This window comes from Spinacia oleracea, chromosome 4, assembly GCF_020520425.1.
Source record: "Spinacia oleracea cultivar Varoflay chromosome 4, BTI_SOV_V1, whole genome shotgun sequence".
Classification (NCBI taxonomy): Eukaryota; Viridiplantae; Streptophyta; class Magnoliopsida; order Caryophyllales; family Amaranthaceae; genus Spinacia; species Spinacia oleracea.
The window spans coordinates 146,765,425-146,784,555 of record NC_079490.1 but is presented as its reverse complement, the minus strand read 5'-3'; the positions used below and the strand labels follow the sequence as shown (position 1 = coordinate 146,784,555).

Below are 19,131 nucleotides of genomic sequence, written 5' to 3'. Positions count from 1 at the left end.
CGAAAGTATGATAATTCACGACCCGAAGACCGGACCGATTATGCTTGGACCGAACCCGGACCGGACCGATTTGGACCGGTTATAGACCTATTTCTATATATTATTTATTTTTTATAAAAATTATGATGAAAAAGAAAAAATATATATAAAAAACTATTTGTTTGAGGCCTTTCTTGGAAGCTAAAATAAAATATATCACAATATAGTAATATTTAAAACATATTAAAGGAGAGAATTAAATTTTTAAATAGGTTATATTATATTTTATTAAGGAAAAATCGTCCGGTCCAAAATCGGGTTTTGGACAGGATCGGACCGGACCGGACCGAAGACCGGAAATTGATATTTCTCGACCCGAAGACCGGACCAATTGCCTTCGACCCTGTCCGATCCGGTCCGGTCCGGTCTGGATCGGTCCGGTCCGGTCCTTTTTTTTCGGTCCGGATCAATTTTTGCACACCCCTACACTTAACTACTCCGTACTTAAGTACTTAACCCAACGTCAAAAATAAAAACTACACTTAACCCGACCCGACCTGAATTGCTAAGTGACCTTTTGGTATCCAGGCTAACTGCAAACAAGAAATTAGCCTAGAAAAAATGGGCCAAGAATAAAATAAAATCTAATGAAACCCAAAACTTTCTATCTCCTGCCTCCCTTGTTGAAAGGCATAGAAACGATGAAGCAGCAGCAGCAGCAAAGAAGAAGAAACAACTGAAAAAAAAGAGAGATAAAATGACTCACCTTCTACTCCTCAACCAGCTCCCCTATTTCCATTTACCATCATCATCATCACAGTTGTTTCCAATGGGAAATTCAACTGTTGGAGTATGCACCCACAGGAACACCTTCCATGTACCTCACCCACACAGAATCGCAACCATAAAATGTATGGCAAATCCAAGGAGAGTAGCAATGGTGGCTAAACAGATAAGGAGGGAGCTTTCAGATATGTTACTGACCGACAAAAATTTGCAGTACGCTGTCCTGCCCGAAGCTGCCCTTGGTGCTGACCGTTATCTTTCTTCTGTCACTACCATTAGTGACGTGGAAGTCTCCACTGATTTGCAGGTTTTTCTTTTCTTTTTGCCTTTAATTTGCACTCGTTTTGTTGATTTTTGTTTGGAATTTCTGGGTTTGTTGACTTTTTTTTAATGTTTATAATTTGGTTAATGGGATTGTAATAATTGGGTGTGTTTTGAAGGATTTAATTTCTGTTCAATTTATCTGCATTGGTTAATTTTTACTTTTGATCCATGAAGAACAAGGGTTTTTGGATAAGTGCTAGCTACTTTCCCCAATTACAGTCAATTTTCGACTTCTTGTGTGCTTGAGGTTTTGCGATTTGCAAGCATTTGAGAAGGGTATCTTTTTGTTTTTTGAGGGAATTTGAGAAGGGTATCTAACATCCCTCTTTATTGGTTAATAGCTGATGTTACTTCAACTGGGTTACCTGTTTCAAGCACGGGTGCTTGTGCAGATGTGTTGCGGCGGCCGTTTTATGTGAATTTTGCATTCTTTGTTCCGAAATGAAGTGTTAAGTATCAATGCTTATGAGGGTATGTGAGATAAAATGAAGAGTTCGATTAACATAGGCGATGACTGCCTGAGTGCTATTGGGACTCTAGTTTGTGAAGCATGCCTATGGAGTTGCTTCATGTAGGTTACATTTTCTTTGCATCATATGGAATAGTCCAATTACCATGAAAATAGATGATAGCAAAAAAATTGTAGGAAGAAATTGTCAAATAGTATGGGACATAGATGCAACGAGCATTGCGACATTATTTCACTACATGGCTTCCCAGCCTACATCAACTTCTGTAGACTGCAAACTTGGTAGGAAAGCTTATTCTTTAGGGAAATCATAGTTCTTGGACCTTTACTTGAATGGATGAACAATACCTTACTGCTTATGCATTTTTTCAGTTAAGAGCTAAGGACTTAGGGCACTTTAGAGTTGGTTTATCCTTTCTTAGTATTTGTATCAAGACATGAGAGATGTTGCACTCTCTGTTAGAACTCTTAGAAGGTTCATAATTTGGATTGGTTATTACGTCTTTGTATATGAGAGTCTTCGAAGGCCCATGAGCTTTTCCTTTATTGTTGCGTTGTCTTATGGGAGAAAAATTCATGAATCCTGAAGTTTGAGCTCTGTCATAAGATTTATTGATTAGTTTGTCACTTTCCTGTCAGATTTCCTATCAGGTCCAACGATTTTCCTTCCTTGATCTTGTTATACTATGTACAAACTAGAAAGTCTTATTTCTATCCTATATTTCCCCTTCCTTGTACATTTAGTGGTCAGACTTTTGGTTAAAACTCTTAAAAGTGATATCTTTGTTGCATTAAACAACTGACTGTGCTTTTATCATAAGCAAAATTACTTTCAGCTATTACAATAATGTTTGTTGTAAATTGATATGAACTCTTTACATTATAGGTGGTTAAAGTTTATGTATCGATTTTTGGCGATGATAGAGGACGAGAAGTTGCCCTTTCTGGCCTAAAATCCAAGGCCAAATACGTGCGAGGTCAACTTGGAAGACGCATGAAGTTGAGGCTAACTCCTGAAGTCCGGTTTCTAGAAGATGAATCTTTAGAACGAGGAAGTAGGGTAAGAACTGAAATTCAGTTGTGTTCTTACATGTTATGTGATGCTTTCCTATATTGAGTTGTTGTGGGTTGAGATTGTTAATTAAGATGTGAATTAACTTAACCTATTAATGGGTTTTTTCATGCCTTCAAATCAGATCTTTCTTCACACCTTTTTAGCTTCTAATACCCTTTCCATGGTAAAGATTTTCGCTGAAAATATGACTGTGAGCTGAATATTGGTGTATGTCATCGCTTCAGACTATAATGTATGCAAAGTGTGGATGACGAATTTAGCTTTGCAAACTGAAATATAGATAAGCGGCACTGTGGCAAAGAAGTCAAGAAAGTGTAATATTGCAAATGGTTCTTGTGTCACTTGTCATTGTCTTGATATGTCATCCCATCTGCCAAGTATATATGATAGAGCTAACAGAATATGTGAATAAGGTTGGCAGATGATTCTGGATTCTATAAGGTCATACACATGGTAAAGTCACATACTCACATCACATAATGACCTCTCCTCTGTTTGTTGGATATTTATGCTTATTTTTGGTTGGTTAGAATTAATTTAACCTTGATTAAGCTGTCTAAATGAAGCTTAATCTTGTCCGAGGATACTGAAGGATCAACAATTTGCAATCAACACGAGTGCCTTTCTTTTAATTTTTTCCCTTGCCCTCCGCGGTGTTACACAAGTTTAGATGAAATGTTCTAAATCTTGAATTTTTCTTTTCAGGTTATTGCAATATTGGATAAGTTAAAGAGTGAGAATGAGCAAAAGGACGCCAAAAGTCCTGAAGAAGAGGAAGAATCAACCGACCTGCCTTCTGATGATGATAACTGGGAGGAGGATGACAATGATGAAGGCATTATCTACGTCAGATAGAAGTTTGTTGAGATGTGGTGATGTTTCAACTTTACTCCATTGCCACCTCAGGTTAGGACCCTCATTACGTCTGTGTCGATTGCTCCAGTCGTACTGAACAAGGTTTCTGTTATTTTCAAATAATATCTAGAGAGCTATAAAGATCGTCATATTGATTACATATGTTATTATAATGTGATGAATTTCTGATTGACAATCAAACTTTAACTTGAATCTCAATTTCGATGCAAATAGGATAAAACAAACTTACCTTGACATCAAGGGATTGGTAGCGTTTGGTTCAGAATCATTTTTAAGTCTGAATTCCCATCTTCCTCAGTTTGTTTAATTTAAAGCTTAGTTTAGTTTCCCTTGGGTGGAAAATATTTTCCTTTCATGAGTGAGGAAAATGTTTTAAGTCTGAAAGTGATGTCCCGGTTAGGAGGATAGAAGGGTGGCAAAGTGATAGAATTGTAAGGGGTAGGGGAAGACCTAAGAAAACTTGGAGGAAGGTGATTGAGCAAGATATGAGCTTTCTTGGGATTGAGGAAAATATGGCGTTGGATAGGACAGAGTGGAGGGAGAGAATATACATTGATGACTTCATTTGACTTACACACCTTTCATGTTTATGTTTCTTTCTATTTTTTTATTTTATTTTTAAATTCTTTTATATATATATATATAGATATATATATATATATATATATATATTTGAAAAAAAATTTACACGCTATTTTGACATGTACTCATTTTACTTATTCATTTATTTTAAACTGCGAATCTCTTACAATATTTCTTCTATAATATATACTCCCTCCGTATTTTTCTAAGAGATACACTTGGTTGGGCACGGGTCTTAAGAAGAATAAAAGAAGTGAGGTTGGGGTAGATATTTTAATAAATAAGTACATTGGGGACCATGTCCTTTTGAACAAGTGGAGGTGGGGGTGGGGTGGGTGTAGTTGTAAAATTATTTTTTAATTGGATGGTGGGTCATAAAGTGTAGTAGATATATTATTTAATTAGGTGGTGGGGTTGATAAGTTACCAAAAATGGCAAGTGTATCTCTTAAAAAAATACGGCCGGAAAAGGCAAGTGTATCTCTTAAAAAAATACGGAGGGAGTATACATTTTTCTTTTATCTTACTTTCACTAATTCCACTTTCTCTTCCTTGTTTTTTCCTTTTACTTCCTGCTCCTTTCTGGTTTGATTGGTGATAATGACGATTCATGTTAGCCGACCCCAAGTCATTTTGGGACTAAGGCTTTGTTGTTGTTGTTGTTGAGTGAGGAATTGCACAATTTCCTTTTGTAAGTTGAAGACCTTCCTCCTCTCCTCCTTTGGATTTTCCTTTTACCTTTTCTCTCTTTATACTTTATTTTATTTATCAAGGAACCAAAGTACCAAACAGAGAAATTGAAAAATGAAATCTGATTCCCATGGAAGATAAAAGTTCAGTTCAAAATACTTTCCTCGTAGATAAAAATAACCTTAAATTCTAGTACCATTTTTTGGCCCCAACTCTTCGTTTATAGCGCTGATTAGATTATAAAGAGTATTAGAGACAAACAAAACGAAAGTCGTGCTCATTTGGAGAAGACCTTCATAAGAAGTACTTCCTCCGTTCCGCAAAGGATGCATCATTTCTATTTGCACGTATGTCAATGCACTTCTTTGAAAATTAATATCTCTAAATGCGTATAAGTAAAAATTATAAAAAGTTGATATTTGGAATCCTTGCATTAATACGAATTTAACAAGATCTCACTTGACTATGTTTTTTCTTACACAACAATGAAAAAATGATTGTAAAAAATGATTGATGAATAGTGCGCAAATGAGAAATGATGCATCTATTGTGGAGCGGAGGAAGTAGCTTAAACTCTAGACAACCCATGTCAGTCTCCTGTTTAAGTAGTTACTGACTGAGTAAATGATAGAGAGAGGAACAGACGAGTTTTGTTAAATGTCTCAATATTTTGTCATGTTTAAGTGGGTTCCTCGAGTGACTTGTACTTTGGAATAGAAAATGAGGTAATTATTGAGTAAATGATCGAGAAAGTTCTGTGAAAGGTCTCCACGTTTGTCATGGTTACAGGGTAGCCTCGCGTGACTTGTATTTTAAAACTAGGTTAAGTACCGTGCAACGCACGGATGAGACTAAATTTATTTTTTCTGTTCTGAATAATTTATTTAAACGAAGTAATCAATTTTTATCAACGGTTGTTGAAAAAATTAGAGTAAATTATTATTTTATTTGGATTGTAAAGTGATTAGTGCGATTTTAGGAGTTTAGCGTTTCGACAAAAATACTTAAGTTGGGAAAATATAAGAAAAAAACTTATCAGACAATTATTAGATATCATTTTCTTTTAGAATTGAATAATATATTAATATCTGTAACGGTTTTTTCATGAAATACCCCCGAGGTTTACAAAAACGCACCAAATACCCTCGCGTGTTTCGATTAACATAATATACCCCTATTTATCCGTATTGTTCATGAGATGCACCTAACAGTTAACGGCGTTAGTCTACCGTTAGTGGAGTTTTACTATTTTGCCCTTAATTGTGTTATGACCCCATTTACTTACCTTCCCTTTGACAAAAACTCAAAAAAAAAAATCTCATATTCTTCTATTTCTCTCTCCTCTCCCCTGTTCTTCAAGCTTCAACCTACTCGAAACCCAGTAATTCTGGGTAGATCCTCCTGCTCTCTGGTCGCCGGCGACGTCCGATCTCCGCTCTCTGGTCGCCGGCGGAGGCCGATCTCTGGTCGCCGACCGGATCACTTAAATCAGATGTTGATGGTGGTCGACTTGGCTTCGCGGAGGGTGTCGTTCTCCGGTGGCCGCATTGGGAAGGTTGTCGATTCTCCGGTGGTGCGGAAGTTTCGCGGCGGTGCAAAAAACGAAGTTGTTCTTCCTCCTGCTCTCTGATAGCCGACGGCGTCCGATTTCCGTTCTCTGGTCGCCGGCGGAGGCCGATCTCGGCCCAGGGTTCAACATCCTCGGTTGCACCGTCGATTCATTGACCCACTCAAGTGCAACGAGCAATAGAGAAAGAAGGGATTCGAAGGACGAATCCCTTAGTTTCTGCAAAGGTAAGGGAGTTGAAGAAGAAGAAGAGGAGAGAGAGTCTTCAAAAGTTTCTGCAATTTGAAGCACAAAAGGGTCAAAAAGTGCTGCATTTAGGGTTAGAATTGAAGCTGATTTTGACGAAATTGGGTATTTTGATTTGCAATTGAATGAAATTCGAGAAGTTGAGGGTGTTGGGAATTCGGAATTGGGAGAGTGAGTAAAATTGAGTGGAGACTGTTTGAAGAAAATTGGGAGTCAATGTAGAAGCAGACATTGATTATGGATTTATGGTGGTGGATTTCCAGAATCGAATTCTAATTCTAAGGTTTCTGACTTACTACTAAGATAGTATGAAGCACTTAGTTAAGGAATTCTCTGTAAATGTTGTTGTAAGTGTTGTTGATCTGAATATCTTTGATAAAGTGGTTTAATTCTTGCAGCCTTTGTGTTTTAAGTAGCTCAATCCCGTATGTTCTTCTCTGGGTCCGCCCTTCTTGTTTCTCCAATCTCAGTCCAATTTGTGGGCGATTAGTGTGAATGGAAGTAATTGATATTTCGAATTTGATTGTTTGCACGTTGATTCTTATGTTGGCGGTTGTAGAACAATGGAGTGCACCGGAGAAGATGGATCAGGAAAAGAGAAGGAAGGGATGGAGAGAAAAGAAAAGAAAAAAAAAAAGCAGTTTGGATATTTAGTGAAACTTAGTTTACAAATAGGTGTATATTGTGCAATAAGTTTAAAAATAGGGGCATTCTGTGAATTATAAACATGACTTAACGGAGGACTAACGGAAGGTCGGATTAGGGGTATTTGGTGCAAACTTAGGCAAAAATAGGGGTATATTATGTGATTCGAAAGACACGAGGGTATTTGGTGCGTTTTTGCAAACCTCGGGGGCATTTCATGAAAAAACCGTATCTGTAATGTATTGTACCGTAACCATACCCGTACTCTCGATCTATCCAAATTTTTTGCTATGGTATTTATTTGATAACCATATCAGTTATAATACCCTATTTTCTAGATTTGGGTATATAATAGGCTTTCAGGTTTATAAGTAATTTTGTTGGACCCACTTTTTAACACTTGTTTTACATAAAATAAAAAATAAAAAATTGTTTTTTGTTTGGGTATGGTCGTATAATAACACATTTAAGTGTAATTTGTTTATTTATTTATTAACTATTGTAGGTTAAGAGTATAATGCATTTTTTTGAAAATTTTATATGAAAATCAAAAAAAGATTTTGCTTATTTTGCTTTTACGGAGTTCCCGTAATATCTTACTACGTATATCATAGAAACAGTAATATCAAAAAAACTGTGATTTTTTTCCATTCATAACATATATGTTCTTCAAATCAGTAATAATATATATTTTTTATATCCTTGTCGTAATACATGAAATCATAAATTTATTTTTTCATATATACTTCTATTATATTAAGTAGAAGGAAAGAATAAGAAAAAAAAATCAGAAAATAAGATATTTCAAAAGATTCTTAAATTAAAAAAAAAAATTTAAAAGAAAAAAAAAATACTAAGGACTCACCAGGACGTGACACGTGTCATTCATGGTGTGTCTTTTTGTATATAGTAATAGATAGATTATGAGGTAATGATAATGTGAGAAGCCTTTTTTCTTGTTTGAGCAATTGAGCCAAACATGTTCCATGAAAACACTTCATTAACATTGGATTTATTTACATTTGTTCCCGTCTAAATTTTCGATTTAATTATGTTTTCTTTTGTCCTCTACGCTTTTTATTGCTACTTCCTGAATTTTGTTGCTGTGCCGTATATGTTGCAGGAATGCAGGGTCACAGCGAAATAGCTCCTGCAACAGGTGGATTTCCATTTATGTCTCGTTTTGCACAAATTCGTGTTTGCACCAGTCAGTGAAGTTAACCAGAAGTTTGGCTTAAAGCATTAGTCTCTCAATATGTAATTCCCCAGAAGAGTTGCTGGCGTGATTTTCTAACATCTCGCAATTGAAATGCCCCTGTAAATAAATAGAGCAGCTGATGATGAGTCTGTTGAACATATATGTATGAATTAGTTTGTTTTGTTAAGATATAAATTTTTGTTCTGTTTTGTGAATTGTTTTGTTATTTTGCCGGAAGTAGTGAATTTAGTAGTCTCTCAGAATTGCTATTGAGCGAGTTATGCTATAATATGGCAGCTGTGGCATAATTGTTGTTTAGACGAAAGTTCTGGACTTTTGGTACAAGATTATGGATTTTTCTTTAAGCTGCCTGTATCTCGCGGCATTGCTCTCTTGAAAATATAAGCAGCGTTTGCAAGGGGGCACTAACTCTATGAGACCTGGTGGTTCATAGAGGTGAAAAGTTGAAAACTGAATCCAGATTTTCTACTAATGAAATTATAGCCCCTGTAAAACATTCTGCATTTGAATTGGTTATTGACTTAGGCCCTGTTTAGTTCACCTTATTTCAGGACCTTATTACTTATTTCAGATTTAATCAGATCAGATCAAATCAGACCAGACCAGATCAGATCAGAAAAGAAAAAATAAGTTCAGATCAGACCAGATCAGATCAGATCAGACGAGATTATTATGATGATTATTATTATTATTATTATTATTATTATTATTATTATTATTATTATTATATTTAATATTTATTACTTTTATTGCTTTAATAAAAAAGAATTTTGTTGTCGGTGCAATTAAAATTTATTACTTAAGGCATAAAAAAACATTAACAAAACATTTAAATTCATCACGTCCAAATTAAAACCATTAAGTCCAGATCAGAAATGATATGATCAGGTCATGTCCATATCAAAACTGATTTTTATAGATCAAAACTATTACGGAGTATATATCTAGACCAGAACTGATAGAATCAGATAATATCCATATCATAACTGATCTGTACAGATCATGTCCAGATCATGTTTGAATCTGCAAAGATCTTGTCTACATCAGAACCAATTCTTACATAACCAATATGTTCAGATCAAAACCGATTTGTACAGATCATGTCCAGACCAGAATCGATATGTCCAGATTATAACTGGTCTAGATATCGACTCTGTACAGATTATGTTCAGATCGGAATTGATCGGCAAAGATCATGTCCATATAAGAATTGATTAATAGTGATCATGACCAAATCAGAACTGATCTGTACAGATCATGACCAGATCAGAAATGATATGTACAGATGATGACCAGATCAGAAATGATCTGTACAGATCATGTCCAGATCAGACCTGATCTATACAGATCATGTCCAGATCAGAACTGAACTGTACAGCTCATGTCCAGATCAGAACTGATCTGTACAGATCATGTCCAGATCAGAACTGATCTGTACAGATCATGTCCAGATCAGAACTGGTCTGTACAGATCATGTCCAGATCAGAATCGATCTGTACAAATCATGTCCAGATCAGAATCGATCTGTACAAATCATGTCCAGATCAGAATCGATCTGTACAAATCATATCCAGATCAGAACTTATATGTATAGATCATAACCGATCTAGCTATCTAGATTATGTCTAGGTCTATCTAATATAAGGAATAGTTAAATCATGAGCAAAGTCAAATAAATAATATCAATATTATAAATTTGTGTAACATTTATTTTACACGTAAGTCGTTTAATATTAATAAATGTAGATTTTTGTTTAAACTTAATTATGAAAAATCAGATCAGATCAGATCAGACCAAATAAGATCAGATCAGATCAGACCAGATCAGATCAGGAGAAATAAGGTGAACTAAACAGGACCTTATTGTGCTACAAATCTACAATTGATTGATGGTCATTGTGTCACAAGGTCCACAATTCTTTCATTTAATTAACTTTCATCCACTTTACTTTTATCTTTAAGTAATTTCCCTTAGTTTCCTATAAGCTTATATCGAGGGACAAAAAAATGGTTTGAGGTAACCAGGCAAATGGATCTTTCACACGAGAGCTGTAACCTCTGGTAATTCATTCTATGGATCATTCATTCTATGGAGCAACCGCCAAATAATCCTAACATTGTACTTCATCGGACACAGTCAAAATAATGGAAACCATAAGGGCAGCAAAAGTGCCTTGATGCAAATCAAAATTTTATTAATCAAAAAAAATTAGGGTAGATAAAATCATCTCATGATGATGTTTTCATTTGAACAACTAAAACCAATTTGTTGTTATTATGTCATGGTCATTTAGCCACAAAAATTTGTAAATACGAACATGCACAACTATTGAGTATCAAAAGTCTACAAAAGCCTCAGTGAAGTGAAAAATTGACGAGAGCTTTTTTATGCATCCTTCCCCAGGATTTAACCCCCACTCACTATCAGTGATGGGCTTCTGCCTGAGCCTCGACCTTAGCTTCAGTTTTCTTATGTGACTTGGCATTCATCTGATGAACAAAAGACAATGGGGTTATTAGTTTGCAAATTTCTATATCCACATAGACAAATAAAAGTAACATATTTACTACAATCATTGTTGTCAGAAACTACAATCCACACCCCATATGCAAACCCCAAATAATAAATAAAATGCAAGAGTGGGGTTTAATGAAGAATTTAACAAGTAACACAGAGAGAACGTAGTTTGTTGCTGCTCATTTGACACATAAAGTCGCAATATACATGTGAATGGCCACTATAATCAACTAGTCTATCTTTGTTTACAGGAAGGGGGTATATTTCAGGAGAAGAAAAAAAGTTTTCCCTTGTTTGTTTGCTAAGGAGAGAATACTTTTCTTCACCTAACTCCAATAATACCACATTTTCTAACAAATTACCTTAATCTTCCCTCCATTCCCTCTCCATCTTCCTCACTCTTTCCTTTATAAATTTTCTAGTAAGAAACTGAACAAAGTAAAATGAACTTTGAAAGTTGAATTGTATTAAAATATATTTCCACAGAAAACAACAATCCGTTCAAACTGGTATACATCAAGCCAACTAGTCTACAAACTAAATACAAGCTTCCCTCAAAAATGAAGCACTCCATCTGGTGATATACAATGACACAAGCAAAGAATCATCAAGGCCCATGATCATTTAAGTTGATATCCTACAATGGAGTTCATGAAAGTTTCTCTATAATGTCCTAGAGTATAAGAGTTAAAGTTAATCAACACAATGCAGAAGCAGACATAAGAAATTTTAATATCATTCCTGATTTATATTATACAGCTGCGAATGGCAACAATAAGGCATTAACCAATCTTAATATTCGCAACAGATGGGATATGGCCATATGGGTGGAGTCGAGAAACAGAGCTATTCAGACAAGGGTAACAGACCTACATGAAATGCCCGAGAAGCAAGTATGAAGTTTAAGAAATAGCAAGCTGTAATAAACATGACCCCCTCAAATTTAGCACTCAAATTTGCAACCAAAAATAGAAATAAATTTATAATACGTACTATTACCAACTATTAATCTCCTACAATGTCATCTTCTGTCATTTCAGCTGTTCTATTGGACTTATTTTGATTGAACTCACATTATCTGAACTTATCTAAACTTAACTGAACTTATTTTATCTGGAAAATATTATCTTGTCTGAGATAAACTTATTTGTGTGTGAAAATGTCTGAAATAAACTTACTTTTGCTGAACTTATATTATCTGAAATTATTTTGTCTAAATAAGTCAAAATAAGTCGAATAGAACAGATCCTAAGTGCAGAGTTCATACATCTCCAACAACAAGAAGGATACACAAACATTTCAAATTTAATAGCCACCAATACTATTTTATACCATCAAACAGAAGCAATACACAGATCAAACAGCCAATTAGGGGAGCTTTACATCTCCAGAATATTCAAAACACAGATTTCATCCAACATTCATATAAATTAATAGAATTAACACAATTCAAAGGAAAAGAAACACACCATTTCATTTATTTTTTTAAAGTCATAAAATAATCCATAAACCTTAAACAGATCGCCGCACATTCTAATCAAATAAGAAATTATCAATTTATGATACCGACAAACCAAAAAATTAACAACTAATCTAGAGAAATTTAAACCAAATAGATAAAAACCTTAAGAACTTTGAGCTTCATGTTGCCATAGACCAATCCAGCGGTGAAAGCTGAAGCACGAGCTACCTACAAAAAAAAACCCCAAAATCCACCATCAATTCCTCCTCAAAACCCAAAACTAAGACGATGATGAAGAAGAAGAGAGAAAGATGAGATTTACCAATGCGAGAGTGCTAGTGCCACTGTAGAACTGAGGAAGTGATGGCGCCATTGATCTTCCTTCGATCTGAAAGCGAGAAAGTGAGAAAGAGGAAGATCTTCCGGAAATCGAAGAGAGAGAATTTGCAGGTAAAACCCTAAATCGTTAATTTTTGAAGGAGAGAGAAAGCGAAAAGGGGATGGTCGATGGGTGAAAGAATCAAAGAAATGTTTGTTTCGTTTGTTTCTTGCATCAGGGTCGACTCTATTGGGCCTGACTTTTTTTAAGCTTTGGATTAAAATGCCCTGTATCTCTTCACCCGGGTTATCCAACTTCTTGCCGAGTTTAAGTTGACGACCCGAATCAAATTGACAAGTCTAACATTAGCAATAACAATGACAAATTAAAATACGCAGTTCGGTATTACTGTCGGTCTGTCATGTTTCATATTTGGCCTACTGACAACCGTGCGAGCGCACCAACTTCCTGTGCGGGCGCATCGCTGCAGAACCTAAACAATGCCCTGAGGCAAAATGTTTTTGAGATGAGGTTTCCATGAAGGTGCGGGCGCACCATAATCTGTGCAGGCGCACGTATCTGCAACTTTGTTTTTCCTTGTAATTCATTCTCTGAAGTTGTGCGGGCGCGTTCACTATGGTGTGGGCTCACCACTGGCCTTAAGCTCCTCTTCGTCATTTAAATTCATCCAAGTTCCTACAAAAGTAAAATAAAGGAATAAGAACGAAATAAAACTAAGAAAAATGATCTATATTAAGAATTATTAGGAACAAAACTAAAACTAAAAATAGAAGTAAAATCATAACATAAAAGATGAAATAAGAACAAAAACTAGATAAAAATGATAAGAAAATAAAGGTTTAGAGCGACATAAATGTCATCATCACAAGGTAAGAAAAAAAGGAATCTTAGGAGGCCCTCCGCTCGAGGGTTATGCCTAAGTAATCATCAGCAAAAATCTTATTTAGAGCCTGACTATTACTATTCTGAATATACATACAATCATGCACCAGGTGGCCGACGTTAGCAATCCAGTCTGTTGCCCTATTTGCTTCTTTGTAGATGTGGTTAATAATGTTGACTGAGGAAAAATTCAACATGATATTTTTAATGTCTTACGTATTTTATGTATTTTTTTTTTGAAAGCTAACTAAAATATACTTACGAGCCTCTCCGTACAAGAGTCACTCCTAAGTAGTCGTTACAAATAATAGAAGATAAATTGTTGCTAGTAGCAGGGTCTATAAACATATTTCCACTAATCAAATGTCCAACATTTGCTATCCAATCTATTGCCAAATTTGCTTCTCTGAAAACATGCTTGATCTCCCAAGTGTCAAAAAAGGTGAGAAGATGCTTGACATCAATAATGATGTTATGAATTTTCTAAGGTGTCCTCCATAACCCTTTAACTGCATTGATGATGAGTAGATTGTTGCCCTCTATCTGAAGATGGTGACTGTTGAGTTGTCGAGCTTCTTAAAGTCCTTTGTGGAGAGCAATAGCTTCAGCCATGAACGCCTGCGTATGACCAAGGTTAAAAGTACAGGCGGAGATATAAATTGTCCAGTACTGCCTCAGGTGATAATTCATGCTGTTGCTGATGAAGATTTACTAGAACCTTCAAAGTTGAGTTTGGCGGTACCCGTTAGAGGAGGGTGCCGGCGAACCATGATAAGAGGTGATGGTGAAGAAGTTCTGGTGGAAGTGTGTTAAGTGAAAGGGGTACCCTTAAGCTGGTGATGGTCCAAACGCAGTCTAGAGTTTTAGACTACCATTCATGATAGCCCGTGTTAGATTTGTAGAAAAATCTGAAGGGTTTGAAAGATGCATTTTTAAAAATGCAATCATTCCTCTCCTTCCGGAGGAACCAAATAAGAAAGATGAATTTGCACAACGTATTAGGATAATTCTTTAAGATTTGTAGAGTTTCAAGGAGGTCGTGGGTAGTTATTGTATAGTCTAGCCATTGCTTAGTAAGGGTGAGGTTCCACACTTGTTTGGAAGACGGGCATTATAGAAACAAATGATTTGGTGTTTCAATATACTTATCACAAAGAGGACACACATCAAATGGGAGGATATTCCGTTTATGAAGAGTATCTCGGACTGGAATGCTATTATGACAAATTTTCCATAAGAAAATAGCTATTTTCGGAGGGATATCAACTTCCAAAATCCAATTATGGTGCCACTTTTGTGGTAAATAAATCCGAACCATGTGCTAGCCAAGTAGCAAATTTAATAGAAAAATCACCTGAAGTGGTGGCACCCCAAATCGGTGTGTCGTCCAAATCAGTAAGAGAAATCGGGAGGCCCCAACTTTTCATGGCCAACTGATGGGGTACAATGATGGACAATTTAGAAATATCCCATTCTCGAGTAGGAAGAATAAAATCGAAGAGCAGAAGCTCGCTATCAACGGAATTTATGTTCAGTTTTAGATGCTGGAGTAGATTATCCTTGATTACCCAATTATCTAGCCAGAAGTTAATAGATTTACGATTCCCAATTTTCCAGCGGCTACCTTTGCGAAGGATTTCTCTCTAGTTCAGAATATGAAGCCAGATAGGTGAATCCTTAGGTTTAGTCTTACATTCAAAAAAGGACGAGGTAGAGAGATATTTCTTCCTGATAAGAGAGACCCATAAGTTTTGCTCATTTTGGAGAATTTTCCAGCCCAGTTTGGCAAGGAAAGCCTGATTAAGAGGTCTCGCTATATTTTTCTATACTCTTAGGTTAGCATATTTTATTCCAAGAGATAAGAGGAGTAGACGTTGAGGAAGTCGTTTGTTTCCAAAAGAAATTTCGATGAATGGAGTCTAGATTCGAGCAAGTTTTCTGCGGTAAAAGAAAAGAAGAACAAACATAAGCTGGCAAGGCTTCCAGATTACTTTGAATGAGGATGGCCCTTCCTGCATTAGATAGAAAATAACATGCCATATATTGATACGAGAGACATTTTTTTGAAGGATATGTGCATAATCTGTTTTTGTCGGTTTGTAAGAGGAGAAATGTGCACCTAAATATCCTCATGAGGAAGTAGATTTAGTCATTTAGAAATTTGTCGCTATATTATCCCTCCGGTTATTATCAACATTTTTAGAGAAAACAATCGCATATTTATGAAAATTAACAAGTTGGCCTGACAAGTTGCGGAAGAAATTAATCAGAGATTTTAAATGGTTGGTCGCCGAAGATGTAGCTTTAACAAACAGAAGACTATCATCTGCAAAAAGAAGGCAATAAACTTTGGGGGTGAGGGGTGCAACGTGAATGCCAATTCCTGTTCTGGATATGGTGCTACTTTTAGAAAGCATAACTATAAATACTTCCATGCATAGAAGGAAAAGATAGGGAGAAAGAGGATCTCCTTGACGGATACCCCTGGTTTGAGTAGAAAATTTCGTGGTGGAACCATTGATTTTGAGTGAGTACGAGACTGTGGTAACACAAGCTTTTACCCATTGAATCCATTGATCGGGAAACCCAAAGGTAGCAAGTGTTTCCTTGATATATGCATTATTTATAGTGTTTTTACCCCCACCCCTTAGTACTATTTTGCGTCAAATGAGCTCTTAGGAGCCATTTGAAGGAAATAATGCCCTTGGTCCAAGTATGCATTCTATGTTAAGTCTAATAAATGCGGTTCAGTATTAATTAACAAGTTAATAATTCAGTGAGATCAAGTGAGCTGAATGCCTAGCTAGAGGCCGCTTCAGTTCAAGTGGAATTAATGATATTAATCCACAGCTTACTCTTGACTGAACCCGTAGGGTCACACAAATAGTACGTAAACGGATCAAGTATTTAATGGCATTAAATACTCCATCTATGAATATTCGGAACCAACGGATCTTGGTTTCAGTGGGAGCTAAGATCGTCACAGGCAAGAAATGAATACTCCGGAAACGATGATATTGCCGGAAACGGAAATATGGATCGTATCGGAAATATAAATATTATCCAAGTCGTAGATGTTGCCGGAAACAGAAACATGGTACGTATCGGAAAATATTATCGGAAATGGAAATATTGCCAGAATCGGAAATATTGTCGGAAACGGAAATATTGTCAGAATCGGAAATATTACCGGAATCGGAAAATAATTCCGGAAACGGAAATATTAAATATTTGTTCGAAACGGAAATTAATTCCGGAATCGGAAATATTAAATATTGTTCGTATCGGAAATGAATTCCGGAATCGGAAAATTTAATCGGAAGCGCATCGTACGAATAAGCATCGGACGAGGCCTGCCGGACGAGGCCCAGCACGAAGCCAGGCCATCGCCCAGCAAGCCAAGCGCGCCGCACAAACAGCCACGCCAGGCCCAGCGCAAGACCAGGCCCAGCAGGCTGCGCAGCGCGCACAGCGCGCACAGCGCGCAGCGCGCACGGGCGCTGCGTGGGCTGCTGCTCGCGCGCACGCATGGGGGCCCATGGTGGCTGCCGTGCGTGTGTGTGCAAGTGTTTGTGTTCGTGCACGTTTCCTAAAACATGCAGAGTTCGGTTAATGATTAAATTCCTAATTCTATTTGATAAATTAATTAAATTAGAGTTCTTGTAGGATTCTAGGTTTAATTAATTTGTATCTGAATAGGATTTTGATTCCCTTTCCATACCCCTATAAATATGAGGCTAGGGCTCACAATTTATAACAAGTTTCAAAGTATTCAAAGTGAGCTTTTGAGAGAAAAATTCAGTCACACATTTGCCTATAAAGTGCCGAAAATAATAGTACCTTAAGGGCGATTCTAGTTGGTCAATCTTAAGGCGGATCCGGACGTGCTGTGGACTATCTACGGAGGGACGACACTTGGAGTCCTAAAGACTTGTTCTTGTTCGGTTCGGGCGCAGCTAGGGAAGGCACGCAACAAAGAGTATGCATCTAAACTATGCTAAATGATTATGTGTAAATAATATGTTTTCCTGGCTTTATGGTTTTTCCGCATGATTTATGAATTGTCATATGTATCATAACCTAACAGTGGTATCACGAGCCCCTTATTATTTTCATAATCTAAATTGCATGAACATGGTTAAATATTACAAATTTGCAAGAATTAAAAGGGGTGATTAATTTTCGTAATTGTTAATTAATTGCAAATTGCGTTTATTTAATTATACGTACGCAGTTTTTCGGCAGTTTCTTCGTTACTCATCCGAATTGAGTGATTTTTGTGTCAATTCCGCATGTAAAAGGCATTCTAAAATTTTGACAAAAAGAGTATTTTTCTGCCGAACCCAGAATTCTCAAATTCGAAGCCTAACTATGACTTTTCGAAGGTTTTAGTTTTTCGAATGCAAAATTTCGTAAATTTAAGATGTTAAATTAAATATTTGCGATTCTTGTTGATAAATCTTGAATTTTTGATTGACCTACTGCATATGTTTAACAAGTTTGAATGCCTAGTCTTGTTAATTATGCAATCTAATTTGTAATTATGATTAATTTGTTGAAAATTAGAATAATTTAGAATTAATTTGATTTTCATAATTAATTGTAATTTAATTAGAAACCTATGATTAAAAACCACCATAAAAATTGTAAATTTATGATAAATTTTAAATTTTTATGACCTAGACTTGAATCCATAACAATCGGAAATCAATTGGATAATAAATTTTCGATTTTTTCGCCCTAAAATTATGAAATTAATAATATTTATTAATTTGTCATTAATTTTATAAATTTTAAATTTTTTATGCGATTCGTTCATATAACTTGCACGCACAAAGCAATGGACGCTTCGTGTTACCCTTAAGGGGTGTTGTATAATGCGGGCATGCGACGACGAGCAAGGGAGCTCGTCGCCCGTGCGGCACGAATGCAATGAGCAAGGGCGTAGTGCACGAGCACAAGGCAGCAACCCTGCCTTGTGTCGTGTGCCACGAGCAATGGACGAATGGGCATGGGCGAAGGGCGAGCCAAGGCAGTCGCGTGTGGGCAGCAAGCGAGCTGCGCCACAACGCGCGCTGCCTCGCACAAGAGCGCGCAGCCTCGCGCGCAGCGAGCGCAAGCTCGCGTGCCACGAGCGCTGCGCCCAGCATTGCTCGCGCGCACAGCGAGCGATGTCGCGCGCCCAGCGAGCGATGGCTCGCGCGCCCAGCGAGCGATGTCGCGCGCCCAGCGAGCGATGTCGCGCGCCCAGCGAGCGATGGCTCGCGCGCCCAGCGAGCGATGTCGCGCGCCCAACGAGCGATGGCTCGCGCGCCCAGCGAGCGATGTCGCGCGCGCACTGCGAGCGATAGCTCGCGTGCGATGAGCGCTGGCGCGCGCAGCAAGCACCAATGCGTGCGGAGGCTTGCGATGGGGATGCAGCAGCTATGCGACGAGCGCATGGGCTGCGCGCACATGGCCAGCAATGGCTG

The 19,131-nt window shown here is 37.0% G+C and overlaps 2 protein-coding genes across 2 annotated transcripts; one reads left to right on the top strand and one right to left on the bottom strand.

Moving 5' to 3' along the window:
- The first annotated feature begins 639 nt into the window (after window positions 1–639).
- LOC110787722 (probable ribosome-binding factor A, chloroplastic) lies at window positions 640–8,651 on the top strand. The gene is made up of 4 exons (XM_021992365.2): window positions 640–1,072; window positions 2,445–2,618; window positions 3,339–3,539; window positions 8,362–8,651. Exons 1-3 carry the CDS (start codon window positions 737–739, stop codon window positions 3,486–3,488), a joined length of 660 nt encoding a protein of 219 aa, XP_021848057.1. The 5' UTR covers window positions 640–736; the 3' UTR covers window positions 3,489–3,539; window positions 8,362–8,651.
- A 1,966-nt stretch (window positions 8,652–10,617) lies between these two features.
- On the bottom strand, window positions 10,618–12,974 carry LOC110787721 (uncharacterized). Its single transcript, XM_021992364.2, has 3 exons — window positions 12,761–12,974; window positions 12,601–12,666; window positions 10,618–10,948 (listed from the first exon to the last, which is right to left on the bottom strand). Exons 1-3 carry the CDS (start codon window positions 12,809–12,811, stop codon window positions 10,883–10,885), a joined length of 183 nt encoding a protein of 60 aa, XP_021848056.1. The 5' UTR covers window positions 12,812–12,974; the 3' UTR covers window positions 10,618–10,882.
- Between the last annotated feature and the right edge of the window lie 6,157 nt (window positions 12,975–19,131).

Bases quoted from the DNA above. Each gene is read 5' to 3' on its own strand.
- LOC110787721 (XM_021992364.2), bottom strand. From the start codon at position 12,811: ATGGCGCCATCACTTCCTCAGTTCTACAGTGGCACTAGCACTCTCGCA. The intron at 12,667-12,760 runs GTAAATCTCATC...TTTTTTTTGTAG, and splicing joins GCACTAGCACTCTCGCATTG to GTAGCTCGTGCTTCAGCTTT. The intron at 10,949-12,600 runs GTTTTTATCTAT...TTTGTTCATCAG, and splicing joins TGAAGCTCAAAGTTCTTAAG to ATGAATGCCAAGTCACATAA.
- LOC110787722 (XM_021992365.2), top strand. From the start codon at position 737: ATGACTCACCTTCTACTCCTCAACCAGCTCCCCTATTTCCATTTACCA. The intron at 1,073-2,444 runs GTTTTTCTTTTC...TTTACATTATAG, and splicing joins AAGTCTCCACTGATTTGCAG to GTGGTTAAAGTTTATGTATC. The intron at 2,619-3,338 runs GTAAGAACTGAA...TTTTCTTTTCAG, and splicing joins CTTTAGAACGAGGAAGTAGG to GTTATTGCAATATTGGATAA.